The 27343-nt window shown below is 40.7% G+C and overlaps 1 protein-coding gene across 4 annotated transcripts in view; it reads left to right on the top strand.

Annotated features, from left to right (window-relative positions):
• Positions 1 to 27343, top strand: part of CPPED1 (calcineurin like phosphoesterase domain containing 1) — a 94814-nt gene that overhangs the window by 8964 nt on the left and 58507 nt on the right. The window contains exons 1-2 of one of the 4 annotated variants that reach the window (XM_084640538.1): positions 1947 to 2267; positions 16794 to 17012. In XM_084640538.1, the coding sequence (XP_084496664.1) occupies positions 2204 to 2267; positions 16794 to 17012 (283 nt within the window). In that variant the 5' untranslated portion in view covers positions 1947 to 2203. Of the gene's footprint in view, positions 1 to 1946; positions 2268 to 16793; positions 17013 to 27343 lie in introns of those variants that run through there. The other 3 variants (XM_084640537.1, XM_084640535.1, XM_084640536.1) reach the window with 3 other exon arrangements.

Here is a 27343-nt window from a genome sequence, read left to right as displayed (position 1 = left end):
TAGGGTTGCTGCAAGTTTACAGTGTTTTGAATAGTATAGTTTTAAAATCGGATTATATTCCTTATTTAGCTAATCCTTCTAAATCCATATTGTCCCTTTAACAGACACAAAGAGGTGGTCCTTTTGTATATCAAGTTTTATTTCCCTTATTTTGTCTAACTCTTCCCTCAAGGACTTGTATATATCAGGACACATCAGAAACAGATGTTGATAATCCTATGTGTGTTGTTTACACCCCCAGCATTCACTGGATTCTCTGAATTCCAGATGGCACATAAACTAAAATGACTATGTATAAAATTAGAATGGGTTTAGCTTCAAACGTGGATCTCTCTTTTGTAATTTTAATTCCTAGGTCTAGACCTCCCTGTTCTTTTCACCTTTAGTATTCCTCCATACTTGCAATATAATTTCTTCCTTCACTAAGAGTAGGCAAGTAGCTTTCTTTCAATACATTTTTGAACTACTGTTCATCAGAAGGTGATGAATTTAAAAATTAATTACTTGTATTAGATTTATTTAAATCTCTCAGGAGTGCATAGAACTATACCTTACATTGCAGCAATTAATATTGGAAAGATTAGCAACTGAATTTTCCACAACTTTCTAATGGTTAAGAATCCATACTGTAGAGCAGGGGTTCTCAACCTGGGGTACATGTACCCTTGGGGATATGCAGAGGTCTTCCAGGGAGTACTTCAGCTTATCTAGATATTTGTCTAGTTTTACAAATGGTTACATAAAAAGCACTAGGGAAGTCAGTACAAACTAAAACTTCATACAGACATTGACTTGTTATACTGCTCTATGTACTATACACTGAAATGTAAGTACAATATTTATATTGCAGTTGATGTTATAATTATATGGTTAAAATGAAAAAGTAAGCAATTTTTCAGTAAGTGGATGCTGTGACACTTTTGTATTTTTTTGTCTGATTTTATAAGCAAGTAGTTTTTGAGAGGTGAAACTTGGGGAGGAGGGTATACAAGACCTCAAGAAAATCAGCCTCCTCAAAGGGGTACAGTAGTCTGGACTCCGGAAAGGTTGAGAGCCACTGCTGTAGTGTGTAGTCTACTATATATGGCACTGGGCCTGGATTCTATTCCTATCTCTACTGCTATCCTGCTAGATAACCTTGAACAAGTCACTTCTCCTTTCTGTACTTTTGTTTCCCTTCCCAACTTTTGTCTGTCTTGTCTATTTATGTTCTAAAGCTCTTCAGGGCAGGTAATGTCTTACTGGGTGTGTATACAGTACCTACCAGCAGTTTGGACACAGCACATACAGAAAGAACTCCTCCTCCCTCCCAGTCTTTGTGTGACTACTTAATCTGCTGCTGAGCTCAAAGCAAAATGAGGCAATGCTGACTTGGGCTGCTGTCTACTGTGCTGTACAATTTCTAAGGCCTCCAAGACGGCCTCATTACAAGCAAGACTTCTCAGAGGCCTCGGATCCTGGAAAGGGGTCAGTGAGCGCACCAGGTGGATATGGGGGTCAGAGTGAGAGAGGTTGTGCCTTTGGTTTTAAAAACAAAAAGAATTTAAACAGATGCTTTGTAGAGCTGCATAGCATCTTGAATAAAAAAATGTTAGGAGAAAAGGGAACAGTGAACTGAACTGAAAACCAGTTGTAAAGGAAGCATGAGCCTGAGGGGAGTGTTGTTAGGTTGCCTGCCGGTGCTTTCAGGGAGAAACCGATTCACTGTGTTTCACAAATAAGGAGACAGTTGAACCACAGAAACTTCCACATCCCTTTATACTTTAATTTAAAAACAGACGACACTGGGGGCGGCGGCACAGTCAGCTCCTGTCTCACGGGCCCACGCTTTGGCTTTCACACACGAGCCATCCAGCTGGGCACGGCAGGCCCGCGCTCCGGCTGCCTCCCTGCAAAAGTTGGCAGTGGTGAGGTCAGCTCAGGGTGTTTTCACTCGGTGCCATGACACGGCGCTGAAAACGCCCGAGCGAAGGTCCAAACTGCCCGAGCCAGGTAGGGCTCGTCCCGCTGTCTCCCCTTTGCTCCCCCCGTGGCTGACCCCCTCCTCCACCGTCCCACGCTCCCTTCGGGCCCCGCCCCTCGTGCGGTGGCGTCGCCTCCCCTCCTAGCCGGCCCGGCCCCAGCGCTGGGTCCCGGGTTTCCCGAGCCTGCAGCGGAGCAGCCACCTGGCGTTTCGGGACGCGGCCGCAGTTAGGCGGACGCTATGGCCGAGGAGCGGGACGTGTTTCCGAGAGCCCGGGGCAGGACGCTGAGCGCCTTTCGTGAAGGTACGCGGCCGCCCGGCCCAGCACGGGGAAGGGAGGCGGCTGGGGCTCGGCACCCGGCGGAACGTTGGTGCGGCGCGCGCGGGTTTCAGCCGGGCTCTTGTCACCGGTGCGCTACCAGGCTTTGGGGGGAACGGAACGGGCGGTGCGCAGGCCCCGCCTGGCGGGGGGCTGGGGGAGCCAGGGGCGGGGGTGAGGGTCCTGGAGAGCGTGCAGGCGGGTTGGCTGCGGGGTGGGGCTGGCCGCTGGGAAAGGGAGCCGCCGAGCGGCGGAAGGTTACGGCTGTGAACCGCGGCGGTTCGGTCGCTGTGGGGCCATGGTGGAGGGGGGTCACAGGCAGCCCCCGCCCGCCACAGCCCCGCAGGAGGGAGCTATGGGCAGCTGTGGCTGGGGGCGCTCCACGTACGCTCCCGCCCGCCGCGCTGAGGTGTCCTACAGCTGTGAACGATCAGCCACCAGTACCCCTTTTCTGTCAGATGACTCTTCAGTTCCCACGGCCCTGCTGCACTTGCTGCGGTGCCCCCACCCCGAGTGAATAACTCTGGAAGACACAAACACCAATCCATAATATCAAGTGTGAAATAAAGTTGGCCACTAAGTCTAGTAAGCTGCCTCCCACGGTAGTTCATGGCTGATGCGTTTGAGACTATTGACTGCCCCAGGCCCATTCATACCACCTCCTAGTAACGCTTAATTCTTTTCAGAGTAGCAGTGATCACTTTAGATAAGCTATTACCAGCAGGAGAGTGGGGTGCGGGGGAGAGAAAACCTTTTGAAGTGATAAACACCCATTTTTTCATGGTCTGTGTGTATAAAACATCCTCACTGCATTTTTCACTTTATGCATCTGATGAAGTGAGCTGTAGCTCATGAAAGCTTATGCTCAAATAAATTGGTTAGTCTCTAAGGCGCCATAAGTACTCCTCTTCTTTTTGCATGTTAGTCTGTATTCGCAAAAAGAACAAGAGGACTTGTGGCACCTTAGAGACTAACAAATTTATTTGAGCATAAGCTTTCGTGAGCTATAGCTCACTTCATCGGATGTTACAAGTGTTTTCTTTTTGCCTCATATCATCTGGTAACTTGGTATTCTTCAAATAAATACTGCCAATAAAATCTTCTTTGAAATCAGTATTGATTTGGACTTACAAACTTGTGTTCATTGTTCATTTGCCATCTCTAGCTGTGATGTTTCCTTGTTCCAGACTTACTGTGTTTTTTTGAAAAAGGCTGAAGTTCAATGGAAGAAATGTTTAAATAATTAATAAAGTGCTGGAAAATGCAGATCCCAGGCTCCATAGGTCCAAGATTCTTCCATCTGAAAATGAAAAATATTTGTTCACATTTTGGGCTAGGGTTCCCAAATGTCCTTGTTAATCTGTTCCACAGACATTGTTCTGTTCATGAATCTCTCAACTACTTTGAGATGCCTCTAACCTATAATGTTATTTTGGCACAATATTTCTTCAAAAAACATGAAAACACTACCCATTGGCCTCATTTCCTTTTCTTATTGTTTCTTTTGCTAATCCACTCCTTTTGCATTCTATCCCAGAATTTTTTGGGTACTCCGCTTTCACACTGTTCGTTGTAAATGGATCCATATTGACTTTAGGCTCTGGGGTTTTTTTGTTTTTTGTTTTATACACATTTTCCTCCAAATTCCCTCAAGACACACGAAATTGTGTCCCCAAATTCCTCATTGTTTAGAACAGTTGCAGTGTTTCAGTTAAGCTGCTTAGCCTTCTATAGTTTAGACAGCTAATTTTTCCAAAGAAATCACACATTTTTAAATGCTTGGTTTGTTTAATACAGTGTAGCGTAAACAATTTTTTTGGAATTTTATAGTGCAGTTTAAAAATGTGATCATACTTACCTAATGCCATAGCTAAGGCCCTACCAAATTCACCATTCACTTTGGTCAATTTCTTGGTTGTAGGATTTTAAAAATTGTAGCTTTCATCTATTTAAATCTGAAATTTCATGGTGTTGTAATTGTAGGAATCCTGACCCAAAAAGAAGTGGGGTGTGTGGGCGGGGGTGGGTCGCGGTACTACTACCCTTACTTCTGCGCTACTGCTGCTGGCGGCACTGCCTTCCGAGCTGGGCAGCTGGAGAGCAGTGGCTCCTGGCAGGGAGCCCAGCTCTGAAGGCAGAGCTACTGCCAGCAGCATCACAGAAGTCGATGGCATGGTACGGTTGTCACGGGTTCCCCTGAGATGCCACCTGGAACTGTGGTACCACTGAGCCCCTGAACCATCAGCCTCTGTACTTGTCTTGCACTGTGTAAAACAAAGCCTTCAACTTCTTCGCATGCTTAAAAATGGCCCAAAATCTGATGATGCAAGATTTCACATCTTTCATTTCTTCTGTAGCAGTAGCTGTTGACAGCACAATGTTAATCTGATGAGCAAGACAGGTAATATGTAGCAACTCTGGTTTCTGATTAAGTTTAATTTCCTGTACAAACTTAGCCATGTAGGAAGCCAAATCTGTGTTAGTTGTGGCCACATTTTACCAAGTTAGTTGGTACATCTCAAACATGTCAGTTACTGCTGTGTCGACAAAACGGGTGTCAGCAGAGGGAATGAGTGTCACATCAGCACAAAATAATTCCCTTTGAAATAAAAAAATAAAAGGCCAAGAATTGGACGGTCCAAAGCATCAGGAGACTTGTCAAAAATCAGACTAGACGCCACAGTTCCATCAGTTCATTCCATCAGTTTAGATACTAAAGCATAATTTTCTTTCAGATATTTATAAGTTGCACAAATTCATCAATAGGCTCCTCTGCAATTAACAGTGGTAGTCTGGCAAAACAAAAAGCATGCACAAATTCATTGACACAATCCTACTGTGTCCGCTCTTTCATTAAAACCCTGATGAAGCTCCTGATACTGAGTGCTTATCCCAAAGCTCACTCTTTTCTTTAAGAAGAAATGTTGCTTGCTTTCGACTTGCTCCTTTATTCTGTCAGCACGAGCACGGACCTCAATGCTGCAGTAGTTGCAGCGCAGTGCATCCTCTTCACTCCAGTCTTTACTTTTCTTGAAAATTTCTAAGCACAGATTTTCTTGTTGGTATTCAGGCACAGATTTGCATTTTTGTCCCACATTTTCCTTATCTTTATCTGTGGAGGATTGATTGATTGATTTACATTCAGCACCTCACTAAATGGATGCAAAGAAATAGGCGGGAAGAGTCTCCTTGTGAGCCAATCATACTGCAATATTAACATTGGGGTTTTTTTTTTTTTTTTCTGACTTCCGTCAGTGTTTTACACTGAGAAACTGTTTCCGTCTCAGAGCTGCAGGACACAGCAATCACTTAAAGCATTAGTGTTTAAAAAAAATAAGTACCCGAAAAAATATTGAGCAGATTGACTAAACTGGTGTAAATCAGTTAAAACTGAACTCCTTTAATTTAAAAAAAACCCTGGTAATTTATTGGTGAAAATCAGTAAAAACTGAAAACATGGAACACTAAGAATAGCTTCCAGAAACAAAAGTTTATCCTCCTCCTTATTGATTAAAACTCAGTTCAAAACTTTTACACTTTTTTTTTTTTTGGCTGCACCCAGCACATGTTTGTGGAGAAGCTATTATATCCGTTTCTCATGACTACATGTGGGGATTAGTGATGTTTCAGTACATTGTTCAGACACTGGCCTTATTTGAGACTGGAGCATTACAGCCACCATGGAGATGGAGAGCCAATTTTTAATTCTCTGGACTCTGCTAAATTATATGATGATCAACTAAGATGGAAAGAATGCTCACTAATGTGGAATCTCTAGTCATTTGATGCTCTCCCTTTGAATAACCCTTGTGTTTATGTTATTCTATAACCTACCCAAAGGGGCATGACAAATGTACCTGACCTCCACTAGCATTGAGGATTAAAACAACTGCTAGAGATTGTGCACTCTCAAAAAAGCCATTGCCTGGTGCAGTTTTGAAGGAACAAAACTGCTATACAGTATTTAATTGTAGTATTGTCCATGAACATTTGATTTATGAAGAATCTTTCTTCACACAGGGTTTTTCAGAGGTTTACACTAAACTGGTGCAAACTGTGTGTGAAGAGTGGTTTATCTTGGATTATTTTAAATGTGTTCCTAATCAATTTAAACTACACTATAATAAGGCTGTCTTAAACCAAAATACAGCCTTTTGCATTTAGTGTAACCAAATTAGTTTATAATTGCACCCAGTATTAATTAAGAATTAGTAAACTGGTGGAGCTCTGTGTAAATTAGCCCTATTTCTTTTTTGGAAAAAGAAACTTACTACTTGGATTGACCAAATAGCAGAAAAAAGTGTTTGAATATATTATGTACTGATCTTCATTGTTGTGTACTATGTAGCTGAACTAATACCACAAACATATAGCTATTGATTAATTTTCATGGCATTGTTGAATAATTTAGTCAAACCACACAGTAACCAAATACTGTTTGCCCATCCCTGTTTATTACATCTCATAGATATTAAGGTCAGAAGGGACCATTATGATCATCTACTCTGACCTCCTGCACAATGCAGGCCACAGAATCTCACCCACCCACTCCTGCAATAAACCTCTCACCTATGTTTAAGCTATTGAAGTCCTCAAATCATGGTTTAAAGACTTTAAGATGCAGAGAATCCTCCAGCAAGTGACCCATGCTACAGAGGAAGGTGAAAACCCCAGGGCCTCTTCCAATCTGCCCTGGAGGAAAATTCCTTCCCAACCCCAAATATGGCAATCAGCTGAACATGAGCTTGTGGGCAAGATTCACCAGACAGATACCCAGGAAAGAGTTCTCTGTAGTAACTCAGATTCCACCCCATCTAACATCCCATCACAGGCCCTTGTGTTGGATCATATTAAAGAAGTTCTGTATTAAAATCACAAATGAGTTTGATTCTCCATAGTTTAAATTCCAGGGTATTACTAATTAAGAGGTCTCTTGGTGTTTGGTACTGTTTCTCTCCCTCTATGTGTGAAACTTGCAAGCTGCTAATTGTGTTAGTACATTCTAAGACAGAGTCTGTTCTCAAAGCAATTCTTTGTAACAACAACTACTCACACAGAGAGAGACTCAAAGCAATACTCTGTAACAACAGAAACAGCACCCAGAGACTCCCCGCCCTTTTGTTGTATTCTTCTCACTTTAACAATTGTGATTAAAATAGATATAGAGGATGTATGTGGATGGATGCTTGGTGTGGATAATAACTGAATGATCAGGGAGGTGCCAGCCTAAGAATCTAGTGTCCAATGGCTGAAGAAGGCGTCAAGTGGAAATAACCAGAGGACCCCCGGAGGGCAGACTGGAATCCACCCAACAGCCTCAAGAATGGGAGAACCAAAGAACAAGATAACATCTGGCAGCACGGAGCCGTCAGGAATGTGCCATCTGCTGATTGATTCAGCAACAGCATGATGAAGCAATTCCCATAGACTGGCATAGGAAGAAATTCCTATAAAAATGGACTCTAGAAAGTGAGAACTTTGGGGTCTGATTCTGCAAACCAATTTCCAGGAGCATCAGATGAGCATCTGACAAGGCCCTGCTCCCTCCTAATGTCCAGGCCACCTGACCAGTGGCTTGGCATGAGCAACTCTAAGGCTGGTAACTATGATAACAACCTTGCAGAACCTGTGTGTGGGTATGAATGAATGTATGAATAAATATGAAATTGAATGGAATGTTATAGCTATAACTAACTGCTTACTATGAGTCTTTTTGTATTCACAATAAATGTGGCATTTTGCCTTTTCCCCTTTAATAAGATCCTGCTGGTTTTTATTTTTTTGGTATAACAATTGGGCCTATTTACCATGAATAGTTAAAGATCAATTAATTGCCAAAACCATGTTATCCCATCATACCATCTCCTCCATAAACTTATCGAGTTTAATCTTGAAGCCAGATAGGTCTTTTGCCCCCACTGCTTCCCTTGGAAGGTTATTCCAGAACTTCACTCCTCTGATGGTTGGAAACCTTCGTCTAATTTCAAGTCTAAACTTCCCGATGGCCATTTTATATCCATTTGTTCTTGTGTCGACATTGGTACTGAGCTTAAATAATTCCTCTCCCTCTCTGGTATTTATCCCTCTGATATATTTATAGAGAGCAATCATATCTCCCCTCAACCTTCTTTTGGTTAGGCTAAACAAGCCAAGTTCCTTGAGTCTCCTTTTATAAGGCAGGTTTTCCATTCCTCAGATCATCTTAGTAGCCCTTCTCTGTACCTGTTCCAGTTTGAATTCATCCTTCTTAAACATGGGAGACCAGAACTGCACACAGTATTCCAGATGAAGTCTCACCAGTGCCTTGTATAACAGTACTAACACCTCCTTATCTCTACTGGAAATACCTCTCCTGATGCATCCCAAGACCACATTAGCTTTTTTCACAGCCATATCACATTGGCGGCTCATAGTCATCCTGTGGTCAACCAATACTCCAAGGTCCTTCTCCTCCTCCGTTACTTCTAATTGATGCATCCCCAGCTTACAACTAAAATTCTTGTTGTTAATCCCTAAATGCATGACCTTGCACTTCTCACTATTAATTTTCATCCTATTACTATTACTCCAGTTTACAAGGTCATCCAGATCCTCCTGTATGATATCCCGGTCCTTCTCTAAATTGGCAATACCTCCCAGCTTTGTATCATCCGCAAAGTTTATTAGCACACTCCCACTTTTTGTGACGAGGTTAGTAATAAAAAGATTGGTCCCAAAACCGATCCCTGAGGAACTCCACTGGTAACCTCCCTCCAGTCTGACAGTTCATGTTTCAGTATGACCCGCTGTAGTCTCCCTTTTAACCAATTCTTTATCCACCTTTCAATTTTCATATTGATCCCTATCTTTTCCAATTTAACTAATTCCCCATGTGTATCAAACGCCTTACTGAAATCTAGGTAAATTAGATTCACTGCATTTCCTTTGTCTAAAACATCTGTTCCTTTCTCAAAGAAGGAGATCACCAGGTTGGTTTGGCACGATCTACCTTTTGTAAAACCATGTATTTTGTCCCATTTACCTCAATGTCCTTAACTACTTTCTCCTTCAAAATCTTTTCCAAGACCTTGCCTACGACAGATGTCAAACTAACAGGCCTATAGTTACCCGGATCACTTTCTCCCCCCCCCCACCCCCCGTTTCTTAAAAATAGGTACTGTTAGCAATTCTCTAGTCATACGGTACAACCCCTGAGTTTACAGATTCATTAAAAATTCTTCCTAATGGGCTTGCAATTTCATGTGCCAATTTCTTCAATATTCTTGGATGAAGATTATCTAGGTTCCCCGATTTAGTCCCATTAAGCTGTTCAAGTTTCGCTTCTACCTCAGATATGGTAATATCTACCTCCATATCCTCATTCCCATTTTTCATGCTACCATTATCCCTAAGATCCTCATTAGCCTTATTAAAGACTGAGGCAAACTATTTGTTTAGATATTGGGCCTTGCCTAGATTATCCTTAACCTCCACTCCATCCTCAGTGTTTAGCGGTCCCACTTCTTCTTTCTTTGTTTTCTTCTTATTTATATGGCTATAGAACCTTTTACTATTGGTTTTAATTCCTTTTGCAAGGTCCAACTCTACTTGACTTTTAGCCTGTCTCACTTTATCTCTACATATTCTGGCCTCAATAAGGTAGCTTTCCTTGCTGATCCCTCCCATCTTCCACTCCCTGTATGCTTTCTGCTTTTTTTCTTAATCACCTCTCTGAGATGCTTGGTCTACAACTCCTGCCTATGAATTTTTTCCCCTTTCTTGGGATGCAGGCTTCCAGTAGCTTCTGCAGCTTATACTTGAAGTAATCCCAGGCCTCCTCTGCCTTTAGATCCATAAATTCTTCAGTCCAATCCACTTCCCTAACTAATTTCCTTAATTTTTGAAAGTCAGCCCTTTTGAAATCAGAAACCCTAGTCACAGATTTATTTTTGTTTATCCTTCCGTTCAGTTTGAACTGAATTAGCTCATGATCACTTGAACCAAGGTTGTCCCCTACAACCATTTCTTCTATGAGGTCCTCACTACTCACCAAATCTAAAATGGCATCTCCTCTAGTCAGTTCAGCAACTATTTGATGAAGGAATCCATCAGCTATTGCATCTAGGAAAATCTGACCCCTATTATTATTACTAGCACTTGTCCTCCAGTCTATATCTGGGAAGTTAAAGTCTCTTATGATCACACAATTTCCATTAGTATTTACTTCATTAAAAACATTAAAGAGGGCTCTATCCATATCCAAATTGGATCCTGGCGGTCGATAGCACACCCCAAGCACTATCCCAGGGGAGGCTCTAGTAGTTTCCTTCCCCAATGTGATTTTTGCCCAGATGGACTGTATTCCATCCATTCCATCGCTTCTTATTTCTTTACATTCTACCTCATCCTTGATATACAATGCTACTTCACCACCTTTACCTTTATTTCTGTCTTTCCTAAACAGCACATACCTTTCAATACCCGTACTCCAGTCATGACGACTATTCCACCTTGTTTGTTATCCCTATAATATCTGGTTTCACTTCCTGCACCAGTAGCTCTAGTTCCTCCATTTTGTTACCTAGGCTCCTTGCATTGGTGTACAAACATCTTAATTTTTGCTGTTTGGCCTCACTCACAATCTATACCCAATTAGGCACAGACATTCTACAGCCAGTATGACCTATTAGACTGGTATCCACACTGCCCTTCCTCCTTATGTCCATTCTCCTACCCACGGCTGTATCCTTCCTTACTTTTTTTTCTTCCCTCTCAATACTAAAATCCGGCATGGACATTACCTGGACGTCTCCCCCAAATTCCTAATTTAAAGCTCTCTTACTCAGAGAGCTTCGCCTTCCTCTGTAGCATGGGGCATGGGTCACTTGCTGGAGGATTCTCTGCTCCTTGAAGTCTTTAAACTACGATTTGAGGACTTCAATAGCACAGATATAGGTGTGAGGTTTTTTTTTTTGTAGGAGTGATGGGTGAAATTCTGTGGCCTGCGTTGTGCAGGAGGTCAGACTAGATGATCATAATGGTCCCTTCTGACCTAAATGTCTGTGAATCTATGAATCTAGTTGTGATATACCTTCTTTTCCTTTCTGGCTTCACTCAATTTCTTCTTCTTTTTTCTTTCTTATAATAGGTGATGATGGTATAACTCTTTTTTCCTGCATCATTTCAGTTTCTTTCCTCTGTTTGTTCGCAATCCTTTCTTTCCTCTGTTCGCATTCCCGTATGTCTTTCCCTTTCTCCATTATAAGTTCTTCTGCCGCTTCTCCTCCTAGAATCTCTCTGTATACTGAACTTCTCTTTTTCTAATGTATCCCAACAGTCTCTCTGTCCCCATATCACCACTCACACCAATACATGTCAATTGATGACAATACATGACAATTTAAGTCATGGGAACTTTCAGTCATCTATAAGGTAGAGGACTAAATTTACTAGCCAGCAACCAATTAGTATGAAAAAAGTAGACGTCCTTGTTGTTAGGTGATGAGCCAACTCTGTAGCTCAAATTGTTGAAAAAGGGGTGGGTGCTGGGATTCTTTCTTTGACCCCGTTCAGGTGGTTCATTTTTGTGTAAACCTCTGTTTAGTATGTGTCTGAGAAAATTGAAGCCTTCAGCCTTCTCTAGCTTCTGGAAAAGAGAAGTACTTTCTCCTTGTTCCTCTGGGCTGCTGGATGGGCATTTCTGATTACTTTTCCCAGAGACTCCACTTTTGTATTCTCCTGTAGTGCTTGCCTCCTGTGTTGCTCAGAGCTTTCCAGAGCAGCAGTGAAACTGACTTGATTCTTATCAGTTGCACAGCTGCCTACAGGGTTCTCACTGGCACCAGTGAAAACTGAGAGGAATTTGGTCTGGTTTCATTGTGTAGCAGAATGGAGAAACTTTGAGCAGGAGCAAGCAGCACCAGAGAGCCTGACCTGGGAAAGCTTCCTACTCCTCCAAACTGAGTAGCTGTTTCAAACCCTCCTTTTCCTTACTAAGTCACAGAACATGTCTGCTGAGTTAGAACCCTTAGAGTTGCAGGCTTCCTTAACTCCTCTTTATAGCGTTTCACTTTAAAAAATCTAAGTTGATTTCTCTGCCTAAACAAGGTCTTCGATGCAGCACGTAAACTGATTTTTATGACAGTTGTATTTCTCATTTTCCATGCAAGACACATGAAATAAAAACCTAAATTATGTTGTGTCATTCAGCCAGTTCCAAAAGGGTTCCATAGAAAACAGATGGATTGATTGATCATTTCACTTCTCTGAATAAAAACCTGTCTGAATGAGTTTTCTAATTTGCAAATGTGAAAGGTTTTCAGATTTAAAAACATTTCAGATTTAAAAACTAATGGCTAAAGGTTTTCAGTCTCTGTAAAACGTGAGATTTAGAGGTCTTATTAATGTACAAGAGAGGACGATGACTATATGAATTGATGACGTTAGCAGACTATAAATTGTTTTATTTAACAATTACATTTTAAATTAATTGTAATGTAGGAACCTACGTTTGGCAAAGGGATGTGGGTCTAATGGCAGCAGTTAATAACTTAGAACTGATCCTGACATCTCTTGCTTTTGCTGTTGAAGGAGAGGAAAGTGGAATGGCGTACGTTAAGAATAGCAGTTACTTTTCCCAGTCTGTGTTTCAGTTTCAATGTTGTTAAACAATTTATTTTTTAAGTGTTTCCTCCTAAAGGATCCCCAAATCAAATCACTTATTTAGTTGGTTAAATATGGGTTTGAGCCTATTTTTTTTTAAATTTTTGTCTTTGATTTTTAAGGTCTTTTATCTGAAAAAACTGACTTGTTGTAGGTTGCCTAGAAATCAATGTAGCTACCATGGAAGGATGAAGTTCTGAGCTGACCTTGATAACATTTGAATCTGTAGTTCCAGGGATTCTGAGCATGTTTCTACACTAGCCTTTTATTATATTTTAATTCCACTATTGCAGTTACACAACATAATAGTTGGAACTGTGGTAACCCTGGTCAGAGAGAGTTCTGGTGGAAATACAGTTCTCCTTGTTCTGCAGTACTATAGTGGTAGAATGTGTGGGTTTTTCATCATGAATTTAATAAAAACAAACCCACCCACTTGTATAATAAACAAGCTCCAGGACTTCAGGCAGCTACGAGTGAATGTTTTAATTGTAGATATTCATAGATTCATAGATATTAAGGACAGAAGGGACCATTATGATCATCTAGTCTGACCTCCTGCACAACGCAGGCCACCGAATCTCACCCACCCACTCCTGCGAGAAACCTTCACCTATGTCTGAGCTACTGAAGTCCTCATACATATTAAAGCAAGGATAAAACTAAAAGGGGTAAGACAAAGGGCTTGTCTACACCACAGGTTATGTTGGTACAACTTATGTCGCTCAGGGATTTAAATAAGTTACACCGACCTAAACGCTGGTGTCATAAATATAAAGGGAAGGGTAAACCCCTTTGAAATCCCTCCTGGACAGGGGAAAGCTCCTCTCACCTGTAAAGGGTTAAGAAGCTAAAGGTAACCTTGCTGGCACCTGACCAAAATGACCAATGAGGAGACAAGATACTTTCAAAAGCTGGGAGGAGGGAGAGAAACAAAGGGTCTGCGTCGGTCTGTATGCTGGTTTCTGCCAGGGATAGACCAGGAATGGAGCCTTAGAACTTTTAGTAAGTAATCTAGCTAGGTATGTGTTAGATTATGATTTCTTTAAATGGCTGAGAAAAGAATTGTGCTGAATAGAATGACTATTTCTGTCTGTGTATCTTTTTTGTAACTTAAGGTTTTGCCTAGAGGGGTTCTCTATGTTTTTGAATCTAATTACCCTGTAAGATATCTACCATCCTGATTTTACAGGGGGGATTTCTTTATTTCTATTTACTTCTATTTTTTATTAAAAGTCTTCTTGTAAAAAACTGAATGCTTTTTCATTGTTCTCAGATCCAAGGGTTTGGGTCTGTGGTCACCTATGCAAATTGGTGAGGCTTTTTATCCAACATTTCCCAGGAAAGGGGGGGTGCAAGTGTTGGGAGGATTGTTCATTGTTCTTAAGATCCAAGGGTCTGGGTCTGTAGTCACCTAGGCAAATTGGTGAGGCTTTTTACCAAACCTTGTCCAGGAAGTGGGGTGCAAGGTTTTGGGAAGTATTTTGTGGGGAAGGACGCGTCCAAACAGCTCTTCCCCAGTAACCAGTATTAGTTTGGTGGTGGTAGCGGCCAGTCCAAGGATAACGGGTGTAATATTTTGTACGTTGGGGAAGTTTTTGACCTAAGCTGGTAAAGATAAGCTTAGGAGGTTTTTCATGCAGGTCCCCACATCTGTACCCTAGAGTTCAGAGTGGGGGAGGAACCTTGACAGCTGGTGTGTACAGCGCTGTGTCAGGAGAGCTTCAGTGCAGCTGCACCACGTAGTGCTTCTAGTGTAGACTAGTCAGACATACCTTAAAGAAGAGCATAAAAAGGAGAAACCCAGCTGCAGTAGTCCAAAACCAAACACTTGGAATGCAAGGAAATGTCTGTAGACAATCAGGGCAGCAACAGTATACTTTTGAAAAGTTTGTACTGTAGTTTAGAGAAAAGTTAAGACACCCACAGTCTCTTATCTGTAGCAGAATATGGTCTTAGCTATTCATGGATGAGTAATGAGAAATTTTTTCTTAGCCTGCTTTGGTATCTACATTATCTAAGTTTTTTTTTTGTGGTACCCATTACTGAGATATCCGAGGTACAAAAAATTAACTGAAACTACAAAAATCCTGTTCTTTCCCCTCCGTAAGTTTCTGGCCTTAAGCAGGGTGTTAAGGAAGCTGTACACATTTTAGTTTGCCTCCAGGCTCGTATATTTTTATTCTAGGCTTCAGTCAGGAGCCATTATGAACATCCTAAATTAAGGTTTCCATTTGACCCTTCTAATTCTCACTAATCACTTTGAGGTCCAATGTAAATGACCGAAGCTAGCAAATAAACAAACAAACAAACAAAATAAACATGGGTACTGTTGCACAAAATACCATATTAATTTAAAAATGCAATTAAATTATGTATAATATTTCATAGTATACTAGTAAATGTTGTATAGCATTTTGAGGAGGAAAAGCAGTTCAGTCATAGTAATATGAGATTTCCCTATAATGCCATATTGTGGTAGTGGGGAGAGCCTTTTGTAAGTCTAAATAGTACAACTAAAATGTATGAGAGCAGGCTTGAAAAAAATTGCCAGAGGATTAAAACTACCAGCCCAAAGTTCAAGTGGGGGTGGGAGGTTATGTGCCTGGACCTCACTGCCAATTGACCGTATGAGTTTGTCTACACCACAGTTAGACTCCTGGAGCTGGCCTGTGCCAGCTGACTTGGCCTTCAGGCTGCAGGGCTGTTTAATTGCAGTGTAGCTTCCAGGCTCAGGCTGGAAGCGGAGGCTCTAAGGACCCAGTGAGGAGAGAGGGTCCCAGCCTGAGCCTAGGAAGGTTCCTGCCCAAGCCTCATGAGAGCAATTCAGCTGGCATGGGCCAGCCCAGAGCTGCTGGGAATGAGGAAAGAATGCTGCAATTCCTACTGGGTTGCTGTCCTGCATCCTATACAGGAGATGTGTCTCTAGCTAGCAAGAGCTTTGCACTAGTAAGTGAATTTTTCAAGCTTTCTCTAATAGGGTAAGAGCAAAAAGCATTTAACATAATAATTTAAGAGTATATTCCTCCTGGCACCATAAAATGTTGTGTGCATTTTTTATTTAATTAAAAAGGCAATAATTGAAAATGAATCTCTTATGTTCCATGCTATTGAGCTATGTTGTAGTCCTGCAGTTTTAAGCAGCATTTGCTTTGTTGCTGGTACACTTTTTCTCTAGTCATCATACAGCCACATGTCAGCATTGCATAATTAGAATAAATAAAAATGCTCTAATCTATAGTAGGGAAATATTATGCTTGCGCTTACTCTATTAAAGTATTGTGCCTACTGTATTAAAGTGGCCTTCAATTAAAGAAAAAAGAATGAGGAGTACTTGTGGCATCTTAGAGACTAACAAATTTATTTGGGCATAAGCTTTCGTGGGCTAAAACCCACTTCATCAGATGCATGGAGTGGAAAATACAGTAGGAAGATAGATACACACACACACGCACGCAGAGGAAACATGAAAAGATGGGGGTGGCCTTACCAACTCTAACGAGATAAATCAATAAAGTGGGCTATTATCAGCAGGTGAAAAAAATCACGTTTATAGTGGTAATCGGGATGGCACATTTCAAACAGTTGACAAGAAGATGTGAGTAACAATAGGGGGAAAAAATTAGTATGGGGAAATAGGTTTTAGTTTGTGTAATGACCACCCATCGACTCCCAGTCTTTATTCAGGCCTAATTTGATGGTGTTCAGTATGCAAATTAATTCCAGTTCTGCAGTTTCTCGTTGGAGTCTGTTTTTGAAGTTTTTTGTTGAAGAATTTAAAGAAAGTTACTCTTCACCTTCGTGTTGATAATACAGGGAAAATTTCCTTTCCCTTTAGGATTTTACTAATATTTCATTTTTTTCTTTAAGATGATGAAGGTCAATGGAAAGCCCCTTTCTACTTCATCCAAGGAGCGGATCCTCAGTTTGGACTGATGAAAGCCTGGGCAATTGGTGACTGTGACAATGGAGGTGATGAATGGGAAGAGGAGATCAAATTAACAGAGCAAGCTGTGCAAGCCATTAACCAGTTAAACCCCAAGCCCAAGTTCTTTGTACTGTGTGGTGACCTCATACATGGTATGCCAGGTAAGACTGTTAATGTACACTGGTAATCGTATTCCCATTTTCTTTTTTTAATTTTTAGATGTGATATATAATTACCTGAAGTAGTATTTTGACCTCTTGTCAAGGTTCCTCCCCCACTCTGAACTCTAGGGTACAGATGTGGGGACCTGCATGAAAAACCTCCTAAGCTTATCTTTACCAGCTTAGGTCAAAACTTCCCCAAGGTACAAAATATTCCACCCGTCGTCCTTGGATTGGCCGCTACCACCACCAAACTAATACTGGTTACTGGGGAAGAGCTGTTTGGACGTGTCTTTCCCCCCAAAATACTTCCCAAAACCTTGCACCCCACTTCCTGGACAAGGTTTGGTAAAAAGCCTCACCAATTTGCCTAGGTGACTACAGACCCAGACCCTTGGATCTTAAGAACAATGAACAATCCTCCCAACACTTGCACCCCCCCTTTCCTGGGAAATGTTGGATAAAAAGCCTCACCAATTTGCATAGGTGACCACAGACCCAAACCCTTGGATCTGAGAACAATGAAAAAGCATTCAGTTTCTTACAAGAAGACTTTTAATAAAAATAGAAGTAAATCGAAATAAAGAAATCCCCCCTGTAAAATCAGGATGGTAGATATCTTACAGGGTAATTAGATTCAAAAACATAGAGAACCCCTCTAGGCAAAACCTTAAGTTACAAAAAAGATACACAGACAGAAATAGTCATTCTATTCAGCACAATTCTTTTCTCAGCCATTTAAAGAAATCATAATCTAACACATGCCTAGCTAGATTACTTACTAAAAGTTCTAAGACTCCATTCCTGGTCTATCCCCGGCAAAGACAGCATATAGACAGACACACAAACCCTTTGTTTCTCTCCCTCCTCCCAGCTTTGAAAGTATCTTGTCTCCTCATTGGTCATTTTGGTCAGGTGCCAGCGAGGTTACCTTTAGCTTCTTAACCCTTTACAGGTGAGAGGAGCTTTCCCCTGTCCAGGAGGGATTTCAAAGGGGTTTACCCTTCCCTTTATATTTATGACACCTCTCCAGTTGATTTCCTGTGCCATTCATGCGTGCTAGTTCTGCCTCTGTTAGTAACTTCTTCCTGTGGCTTAGAGAAAATTTGCTGTTAGAATGAAATAAAAATTTTAAGAGGATATGTAAAAGTTCTTTCACCAAAAGTATTACTTTCATAAACAGTATACGGACTCTAGCGAGGGGACACTCCAGAAACTAGCTATAATATGTCTGCTGCACTGTTGGAGGACTTCCAGTCACAAAATTAAATAATGCAATAACTGAATATAAAACTGATATGTTGGATTTCACCTTGTATGGGTATTTCCGGAAAGTCATTAACATAAAAAGGCTCTTAAGCCTCTGAAAAGAATTTTGTCGACTCAGGACTCATGTCCATATAACAAGTTCTGTCATAAGTAGCCCTCTTGTTAAAAATTTCAGAGGGACTAAGGACTGAATGGGCATAGAGCCTGATCTATCCTCTCATCTCTAGACGGTGTCTGTACAGATCAGGTTCGGGCAGGACAGAATGTGGAAATTTGTACACTGTCACCCCTGGAAATTTTTTTTGGTGGGGTGGGGGTTGGATAGTGGACTTTTCCAACCAGTATTATCTGTCTAGCACAGCGATACTCAGACTGGGTCTTGCAAACTGCAAGTGGCACGTTAATGTGTCTCCTGCAGCATGTGATATTAAAACGCTGTGTGATTTTATTATTAACCAGTCTAAGTTATTAACCAATCAGGATGCTTTTACTCTTGCTTTTTTTTTTTTTACTTACCCAATTGTAGTTAATAAATAATAATCCTTGCTCAGTCATTTTTGCTGTGAGAATATATACAGGTATAAAAAACTAAATATTTCCCCTGTCACACTGTTTAAATATGAATATATAATACTATAGTAAATGACACAATGAAGTCACACTACTGTGACTCTTTTGGGTAATGTGGATCATTAATTTGACTCCTGAACCACTGCGGTCTGACTATCACCAGTCTGGCATCTTTAATGAGCATAGGGCTCTGATTTATCGTAAAACGTAAGAAACAAATTTGTCAGAGTATGGCAAATTGTTATCAAATAGTCATCTCAATTACAAAATACATTAATGTTAAACTGAACAGATTGTAGAGCTAAGACTGCTTATGTTCTGAAAAGTGTATTTGTTATGCATTGTATAAATTTTGCCAGCAGCCTATTGCAATTTCCAAGTAGTAGCAGCAGAGAGCAGTTTCATTGGCCTTTCACCTTGTCTCATCTCTTCTTTCTGGAGTAAAGATAACTAGTAACTATAGGTAGTACAGGTATATCTTGCTTTGATCCTAACAATCCATTGTTTAAAATGTAAACATTTTTCTTAAATCAGTGAAGCAATATTCTGCACATCCGCTTCATGATTATTAGGCACTTTATGGAGAGTTAAGGAAATAGTCTATTAAAGGAAAGTGTAGCTCCTACTAGAACAGCTCTTTCATTGCTTTACATTGCTGTTTACATGTGTTTAAGTTTATACGAACGATTTACTGACACTTTTTATAAATACATTTTATAGCCAGTAATTTGTCTTTCTGTCTAAACTGAAAAGAGACAAAGATGCTAAAGTAAATACTTCTTTGGCTAAGAGACACCGTGTGCAGTATTCTTTGGATGTTTGCCCAAAAGGTCATTCAGACTTGCTTGAAGCAGCAAGTGGAATGGAAACGCAATCAGAAAAATATTCTAGAAAAGTACAAAGAAAAGGATTCTGGTCTAATCATAAATGAATGAACATAAAAATATGGATGCCTTGGAGGAACTGAAATTTTTGGTGGGGTCTTATATTTTTTTCCTAACATTTTCTTTCACTTATTTGTAGTAAGCTTTTGGAATAATCTTAAGTAAAAATTCTTTGAAAAGGCCAAATGAATGGAATAATAAATCAAGTAAAAGAAGAAAATTTTGAAAACAAACCCAAATCCTAGAGAAGTCCTAATGAAACATTTACTGAAAATGTTTTGAAAAATGTGTGCGGAAACAAGTCCAGATGGTTGATGGATATTTTATTTATTTTTTTTTTAAGAGGCATTTTGCAATGAATCAAGATCTTGGTTCCTTAACAACTCATTTGCTGTGTTTTCTCCACCAAAATTTCAATTTCCTGACATTAGAATTGGAGATTTTATCTGACATTACCCTCTCTAATTTCCTTGTAATAACATTTGCTTCTAAGAAAACTTGAAAGTAGTGCAATCACATGCTGAGTTCCCTTTCTCACTTAAAGATTCAGATGGCTTCATTTGTTCTACTTTACCATAGAATTGATAAAACTCTTTGTCAGACTTCCTCTTCTGACACACACGAGTGCTTGTAACACACTGTTTTGTTTCCTTTCTGCAGTCGTATGGTTTGCGTCAAGATTACAAAATAATATACCCTGTCACATGTCCACTGGCTCCTGTTATGCTTGGGATTTAATATTTTTTTAACCACGATTAAAAATCAGAGTGACATTCTTTTGTCATTCAGGGATGCCTTAATTAGACTGAAGTAAAGTTAAATCAGCAACTGATTATGGAAATCATCATAGGAATACTTAAATTGGTCTGTAAGTGCTTTCACTTTATGCCAAGAATGTGAAGTTGTAGGAAAACCTTCTCCAGCGTTAAGGAGCAAAAGGCAAACTGCTTGAGAATTTGTTTTTTTTTTTTTTATGAATAGTTAATTTTTTGATGTTTAAAAAATTACCTCCTTCCAAGTAATACATTTCTGCAGTGTATAATAATCAATACTCAGAGGTTTTAAAACTTAACTTTTTAAAGATTCATTCCAACAGATACTTCCACCGTAGCCCTAAAGTAAAAAATGGGGATATATCTATATAATGGGGAGTATACCCACGTAGCTATGGCACTGTAGTTATGCTGACATAACCCCATAGTGTAGACACAGCCGACATCAACTTCAAGGGTTTTTTCCAACAGTGAGGAACATCACCTCCACAAGCAACCGTAGTGATGTCAGTGGAAATGTCAAGGTGTGGATTTTTCGTAGCCCTAAGCAACTTAGCTATGTCGACCTAAACTTTAAGTGTAGATCAGACCTGGGACTGCTCATGTGTGTGAAGTTACTCACATGCATAAAGTGTTTGCAGTATTGGGGTCGAATACTATTTTTGTTGGGTTTTTTTCTTATCCTTTTAATACTTTCTTATTTCACTATTTTCATTACTGTTCAACACAAGATCATTTGTAGTGAAGTGGTACTGACTTCATTTCATGCTTTTCCTCAGTGGAGTTTTTCGAGTAATCTGTGTGTCAGTTTGTTTAATCATTTTAGTTCCATAATGTATTGGGAGAAAAGGCTAAAAAAATGTTTTCTCAATGGAGATAAATCACCAAAGGCATAAGAGGAGGCAATCCTCAATTTCAGTCTGACCGTAGTGAATTTGGCCCATTACTATTTCTAATTGATATATCAAATTGATAAGAGCTCTCTAGTTCAGTTGTGGTTTTAAACTACGCTTAAGCTGACAAAAATAATGTTAATCAAAGAGTAATGCAGTTGTTTTCCCAATATGGTTTTTGCTTAAGAATGACAGATTAAAGTTTGAATACATTTTTAGCATCCATTGACTTCATATTATTATCTATGCTCTCTTGGATTGTATTTACATTTTTCTATGCTTAACTTCCATCTCAACCTGTTAAATAATAATAATAATAAAAAAACTACCCATCTTAAATACATTTTTAACTAGGAGGAACACATGAACTATGTAGAGCTTTGACTATGATTGAATTCTAAAGCACAGCAGATTTTTGGTTGAAATGATATCAAGACCTTTGAACAGGGACTCCAAGAAGTCTCAGGATTCCAACAGCTAGGAGTGATGAATAGAATCCTGATCAGCCACGCTAGGAAGCAATCAAGCAATACATTTGTTATCCATTACACATGCCATTAAAGGAGCTAAGTAATCAGTGCCAATGTCTCAGTATATAGATGCTGATTAAAACTGATTTATACTCAGAACAGTATTTTGAAAAGTTTCTCTTGATTATGTAATCAGAAATAGTGTTACCAAGAATAGTTAACCTAGTATTGTGGCACTAAATCAAGAATTTTACAAAATACAGTTGTAATATAAGGTGTTTCTAAAAATAACTTTTTCTACAAGCTCCTTAGATATTTATAACTAGATGTATTGTGATCATTGGAAACTTTTTTTCCTGAAGACTTCCATGTGTATATTAAGTCAGCATAATTTGGTATATCAAAAATGTTAACGAAGAAACCTCACAAAGGGTTAAGGGGCCACAGTCAATACTTGCACTGCTTAGTAAAGGAAGCAGAAACCAAATGCCAGTCTGCTAAAGGGAATTCTCCCAATGTGGAGGAGTTCCTCAGAGCAGTGATACTCAGACTGAGGCTCGTGAGCCACAAATGGTTCGTTAATGTGTCTGAGGTGCTTTGCAGCACGTGGTATTAAAACAGTGTGATTTAATTAACAACCAATCAGGATGCTTTTACTATGTTATTAACCAATTGTAGTTGGTAAAATAATACTTGGTCAGTCATTTTGCTATGTGAATAATTATATATGTATAGTAAATGAAACAATGAATTCAAACTACTGTGACTCCTTTGGGGAATGTTGATTGCTAATTTGGCTCCTGCATCACTGACGTCTGAGTATCACTGCCCCAGAGGATGTAGAGACCGCCTAGCTGGTTCCTTCACCTTTCTCTCTTTCCCCCTGACCCTGGTGCAGGGGCTGGAGTGCACTGTACTCTGCTAGCCTCGGATGACCTATGGTCCCTAGTGGACTTTTGTCCATTAGCACCAGTTAATGTCCCCTCTGGCTGCTTAATCTGGGCTGGGGAAGAGAGTCAGGAAGCCATAACTGGGTGTAGAGTCTCAGCTTTTCCTCTTCTTCCACTGTCCCAGGCTCCCCTGGGTGACATGGTGGGTTTGGGAACTATCCTTTTTGGTGGGAACCCTTAGACTCAGGAAGAGTGAATGTAGCTCTTATCCTGCACTCCCTGAGACTCCAACAGCCTGGCAAGTAAGCAGGCAGTGGAGCACTCAAAGTTACTTTTATCCCTCCCCTGCAGTGCAGCAAGTGGTCAGCTGTGGAGCTGCTGAGAAGCTACTGAAGAAAGGGATCAGCAAATGCTAGGAGTGATCTCACTCATGTGAGTGCTCCTTGGTCTACAGGGGAAGTGGTAGGAGGTGGTTGTGGAGGCAGTGGTTCTGGTAGTGAAACAGCTGATTCAGACACTTCCTTTGAAAAATCTCTGAGCACAGGTCACAAAGAGCACGTTTTTCAACTTATAATCAGTTGCATGTTTTTTCTCAACATGATTGTAGCTCACGAGGGCCATCTGTTGTACACCAGTGGTCTAAAGAATATTACTGTTACAAATCCAATTCAGGGAAGCTCTTGAGCACATGCTTGACTTTAAGCCTGTGCTTAAGTACTTTCCTGAATACAGGCCAAACTCACTTGGATTATACTGTTGACAATTTGCTAGATGCTTACAGAAGTTGTGGAGCCTAACATTTTGTGTCTGTGAAGGTGAGAGAGAACTGGACAACTGTTGATTACATGTGGTCCTCAGTGTAGACTGATTTAAACCAAAACTATTTAAATCTGAGCAATTTTAATCATGATTTAAATCAACAAGCAGGAAGTCTTGAATTAAATAATTGATTTTAATTGTGTTTTGCATTTGTACTTCAGTTCTTTTCCTAAAGAAAGATTGATTCTCATTGGTTGGTAACCATTAAACCATGCTGATGTGCAACTAAACATAGCATTGATACGAAATGTGGTGTTTCTTTTTGCCAGCCAGGAGGGTATGCTATATCTGAAAACATTTTTATTTAAGCAATTATATAGTTTCACTTACCTTTATTCAGATTCTAAATTTTAACTTTTTTATTAGTGATTTCTTATTTACTGGATGATAAAGATTTTACTTCTGATTGATGTGTCTGTCTGAACTGTGTGCTCCTCTGCACTTGTCGGCTTTCCCCCAACCCTTAGTTTAAAAAAACTTCTCTACGCCCTTTTTTAAATTTTACATGCCAGCAATCTGGTACCATTTTGCTTGAGATGGAGCCCATCCTTCCTGTATAGGCTCCTCCTTTCCCAAAAGGAAAGGTCCCAGATCCTAATAAACCTGAATCCCTCCTCAGAACACCATTGTCTCATCCGTGCACTGAGACCCTGAAGTTCTGTCTATCTAACTGACACTGTACATAGAACTGGAAGCATTTGAGAGAATGCTACCATAGAGGTCCTGGACTTTACTCTTACCTGGCAACCTAAATTTGGCCTCGAGGATGTCTCTCCTACCTTTTGTTATGTCATTGGTACCTACGTGTACCACGACCACCGGCTCTTCTCCCGTACTGCCAATATGTCTGTCTAGATCAGCGATTCTCAACCTGCAGGACACATGTGGCCCAATCAGCACACAGTTACGGGCCAGCTCAACCGTGTGCTAAAAGCCATGGGCTGCCAGCAGTCCTGACTGCCCCCAGATCCCACACGGTGGAGTTTGGGGGGTCCATGCGCAGCAAGGTCTGGGGTGCAGGTCCCTGCCCCATGCCCAGCTCCTGTGGAGAGCTCAACTTTGTGGAGGGGTCTCTGGGTGGAGGGCGCTGAGCATAGGTGTTTGTGGGGGGGCAATAGGTGGGGGGCATTGTGGGTCTCAACCTGCAGCCCAGGTAACACTTTGTGGGCCGCATAAATAGGTTGAGAACCACTGGCCTAGATGTCTCAAGGGATCCGTAACCTTCACACCTGGCAGGCCAATCCCATGTGGTTCTCTGAGGCCTTAAAAGACCCAACTCCACTCCAGCTTGATCTTTTCCTTCCCTGAGACTTTCATACTCCTCAGCAACGCCGAAGCTGGCTGACTAAAGCTGGGCCGCTCTTACTGTGTCCCTGGAAGTCTCGTCTGTATACTACTTTGTCTCCCATAACTCCTCCAGTTCAGTCACCCCAAATTCAAGAGCCCATACTCTGTCTCTGAGGGTGATTAGCTGCTTGCACCAAATGCAGAGATATGCTACCTGCCCACAAGGCAGGTAATTGTGTATGATGCATTCAGTGCATTTAACTGGATAGCCCTCGCTCTGCTGCTGGACTTTGACCTGCATTATTTTCACTCCTGTTGGGGTTTTTGTTTTGTTTTGTTTTGTGTGTGTGTGTGTGTTTGGGGAGGGGTGGGGAATGTGACTGGTCTTAGTTTAGAGAATCTTTATTAGGTATACCTAGCTCTCATTCTTCCTCTCTTAAACTTGCTTGCAAAACTCCCATTTGTTGCTCTTGTTTGCTATCTTATGAGCTGGCTTGTTAAACCTCTGTTCTCTCTGAGTTAGCCCCTCCCGCTTGTAATCCTAAAGGGATTTGGGATCAAAGGATGGCAAACTAGAGCCTTGTTAGGAAGCTCTCAGTCTTGCTATGCTTAACAGACAGCCCCCCAAACAAACTACACTGTAAACTTCAATCAAGTAGTCACATGGCAAGCAAGCACACAACAACAGACAACAAGCTCACCCCAAGGGTCATGTAGTCACACCTCCTTCACCTGAAGAACTACCTCACAAAACTCCCGTTTGCTAGCTCTCTAGGACATTGTCCTTCAGGATATTAGAACTAGTAGATCTCTCACCTAGATTTTATTCATAGATTGGAAGTCAAGCTTTCCTGCTCTTTCAATACCTTATTTGTTTCTTAACTTTGAATGAACAAGTTACTGAAGTAGTTGAAAAAACTGAAATAAAGAAAATATTCTGTCTTCCTGCAGCGTTGTCTCTGCACCTGTCAAAAGCTGGTTTAGCACTTCAGCAAACTCTGGTTCCAGGTGTTTAGCCACTGACTTTCACCAATTCAGCGGTTTCACTTTCTTTAAAACTTATCACTATTCAGTATTACATTTTGTATACGAACGGCCATACTGGATCAGACCAAAGGTCCATCTAGCCCATTATTCTGTCTTCCAACAGTGGCCAATGCTAGTTGCCCCAAAGGGAATGAACAGAACAGGTAATCATCAAGTGATCAATCCCCTGTTGCCCATTCCCAGCTTCTGGGAAAGGGACACCATTCCTGGCTAATAGCCACTGATGGACCTATCCTCCATGAACTTATCTAATTCTTTTTTGAACCCTGTTATCATCTTGGCCTTCACAACATCCTCTGGCAAGGAGTTCCAGAGGTTGACTGTATGTTGAGTGAAGAAATATTTCCTTTTGTTTGTTTTAAATCAGTTGCCTGTTAATTTCATTTGGTGACCCCTAGTTCTTTCATTATGAGAAGGAGTAAATAAGGAAGAGTTATTTACTCCTTCTCCACACCAGTCATGATTTTATAGACTTCTATCATATCCCCTCTCCCTCCTCCCCCGCTTAGTTGTCTCTTTTTTCCAAGCTGAAAAGTCCCAGTTTTATTAATCTCTCCATATGGCAGCCATTCCATACCCCTAATAATTTTTGTTGCCCTCTTCTGAACCTTTTCCCATTCCAATATATATATATATATATATAATATTTAAATGGGGTGACCACATTTGCATGCAGTATTTGAGATGTGAGCATACCATGGATTTATATAGAGGCAATATGATATTTTCTGTCTTATTATCTATCCCTAATGATTCCCAACATTCTGTTAGCTTTTTAGACTGCTGCTGCACATTGAGTGGATGTGTTCAGAGAACTATCCACAATGATGCCAAGATCTTGAGTGGTAACAGCTAATTTAGACCCCATCATTTTATATGTATAGTTGGAATTAAGTTTTCAAATGTGCATTACTTTGCATTTATCAATGTTGAATTTCATCTGCCATTTTGTTGCCCAGTTACTCCGTTTTGAGAGATCCTTTTGTAGCTCTTCACAGTCTGCTGTGGACTTACCTATCTTGAGTAGTTTTTGTATCATCTGCAAATTTTGCCACCTCACTGTTTACCCCTTTTCCAGATCATTTATGAATATGTTAAATAGGACTGGGCCTAGTACAGACCTCTGGGGGACACCACTATTTACCTTTCTCCATTCTGAAAACTGACCATTTTTTTCCAGTCCTTTGTTTCCTGTCTTTTAACCAGTTACCAATCCATGAGAGGACCTTCCCTCTTATCCCGTGACAGCTTACTTTGCTTAGGAGCCTTTGGTGAGGGACCTTGTCGAAGGCTTTCTGAAAATCTAAGTCCAGTATATCCACTGGATTCCTCCTTGTCCATATGCTTGTTGACCCCTTCAAAGAATGTTAGATTGGTGAGGCATGATTTCCATTTGCAAAAACCATGTTGACTCTTCCCCAACAAATTA

The sequence above is a fragment of the Lepidochelys olivacea genome (assembly GCF_965140295.1).
Source record: "Lepidochelys olivacea isolate rLepOli2 genome assembly, chromosome: 10".
NCBI classification, from domain to species: domain Eukaryota; kingdom Metazoa; phylum Chordata; order Testudines; family Cheloniidae; genus Lepidochelys; species Lepidochelys olivacea.
This window is presented reverse-complemented; position numbering and strand designations above follow the sequence as displayed.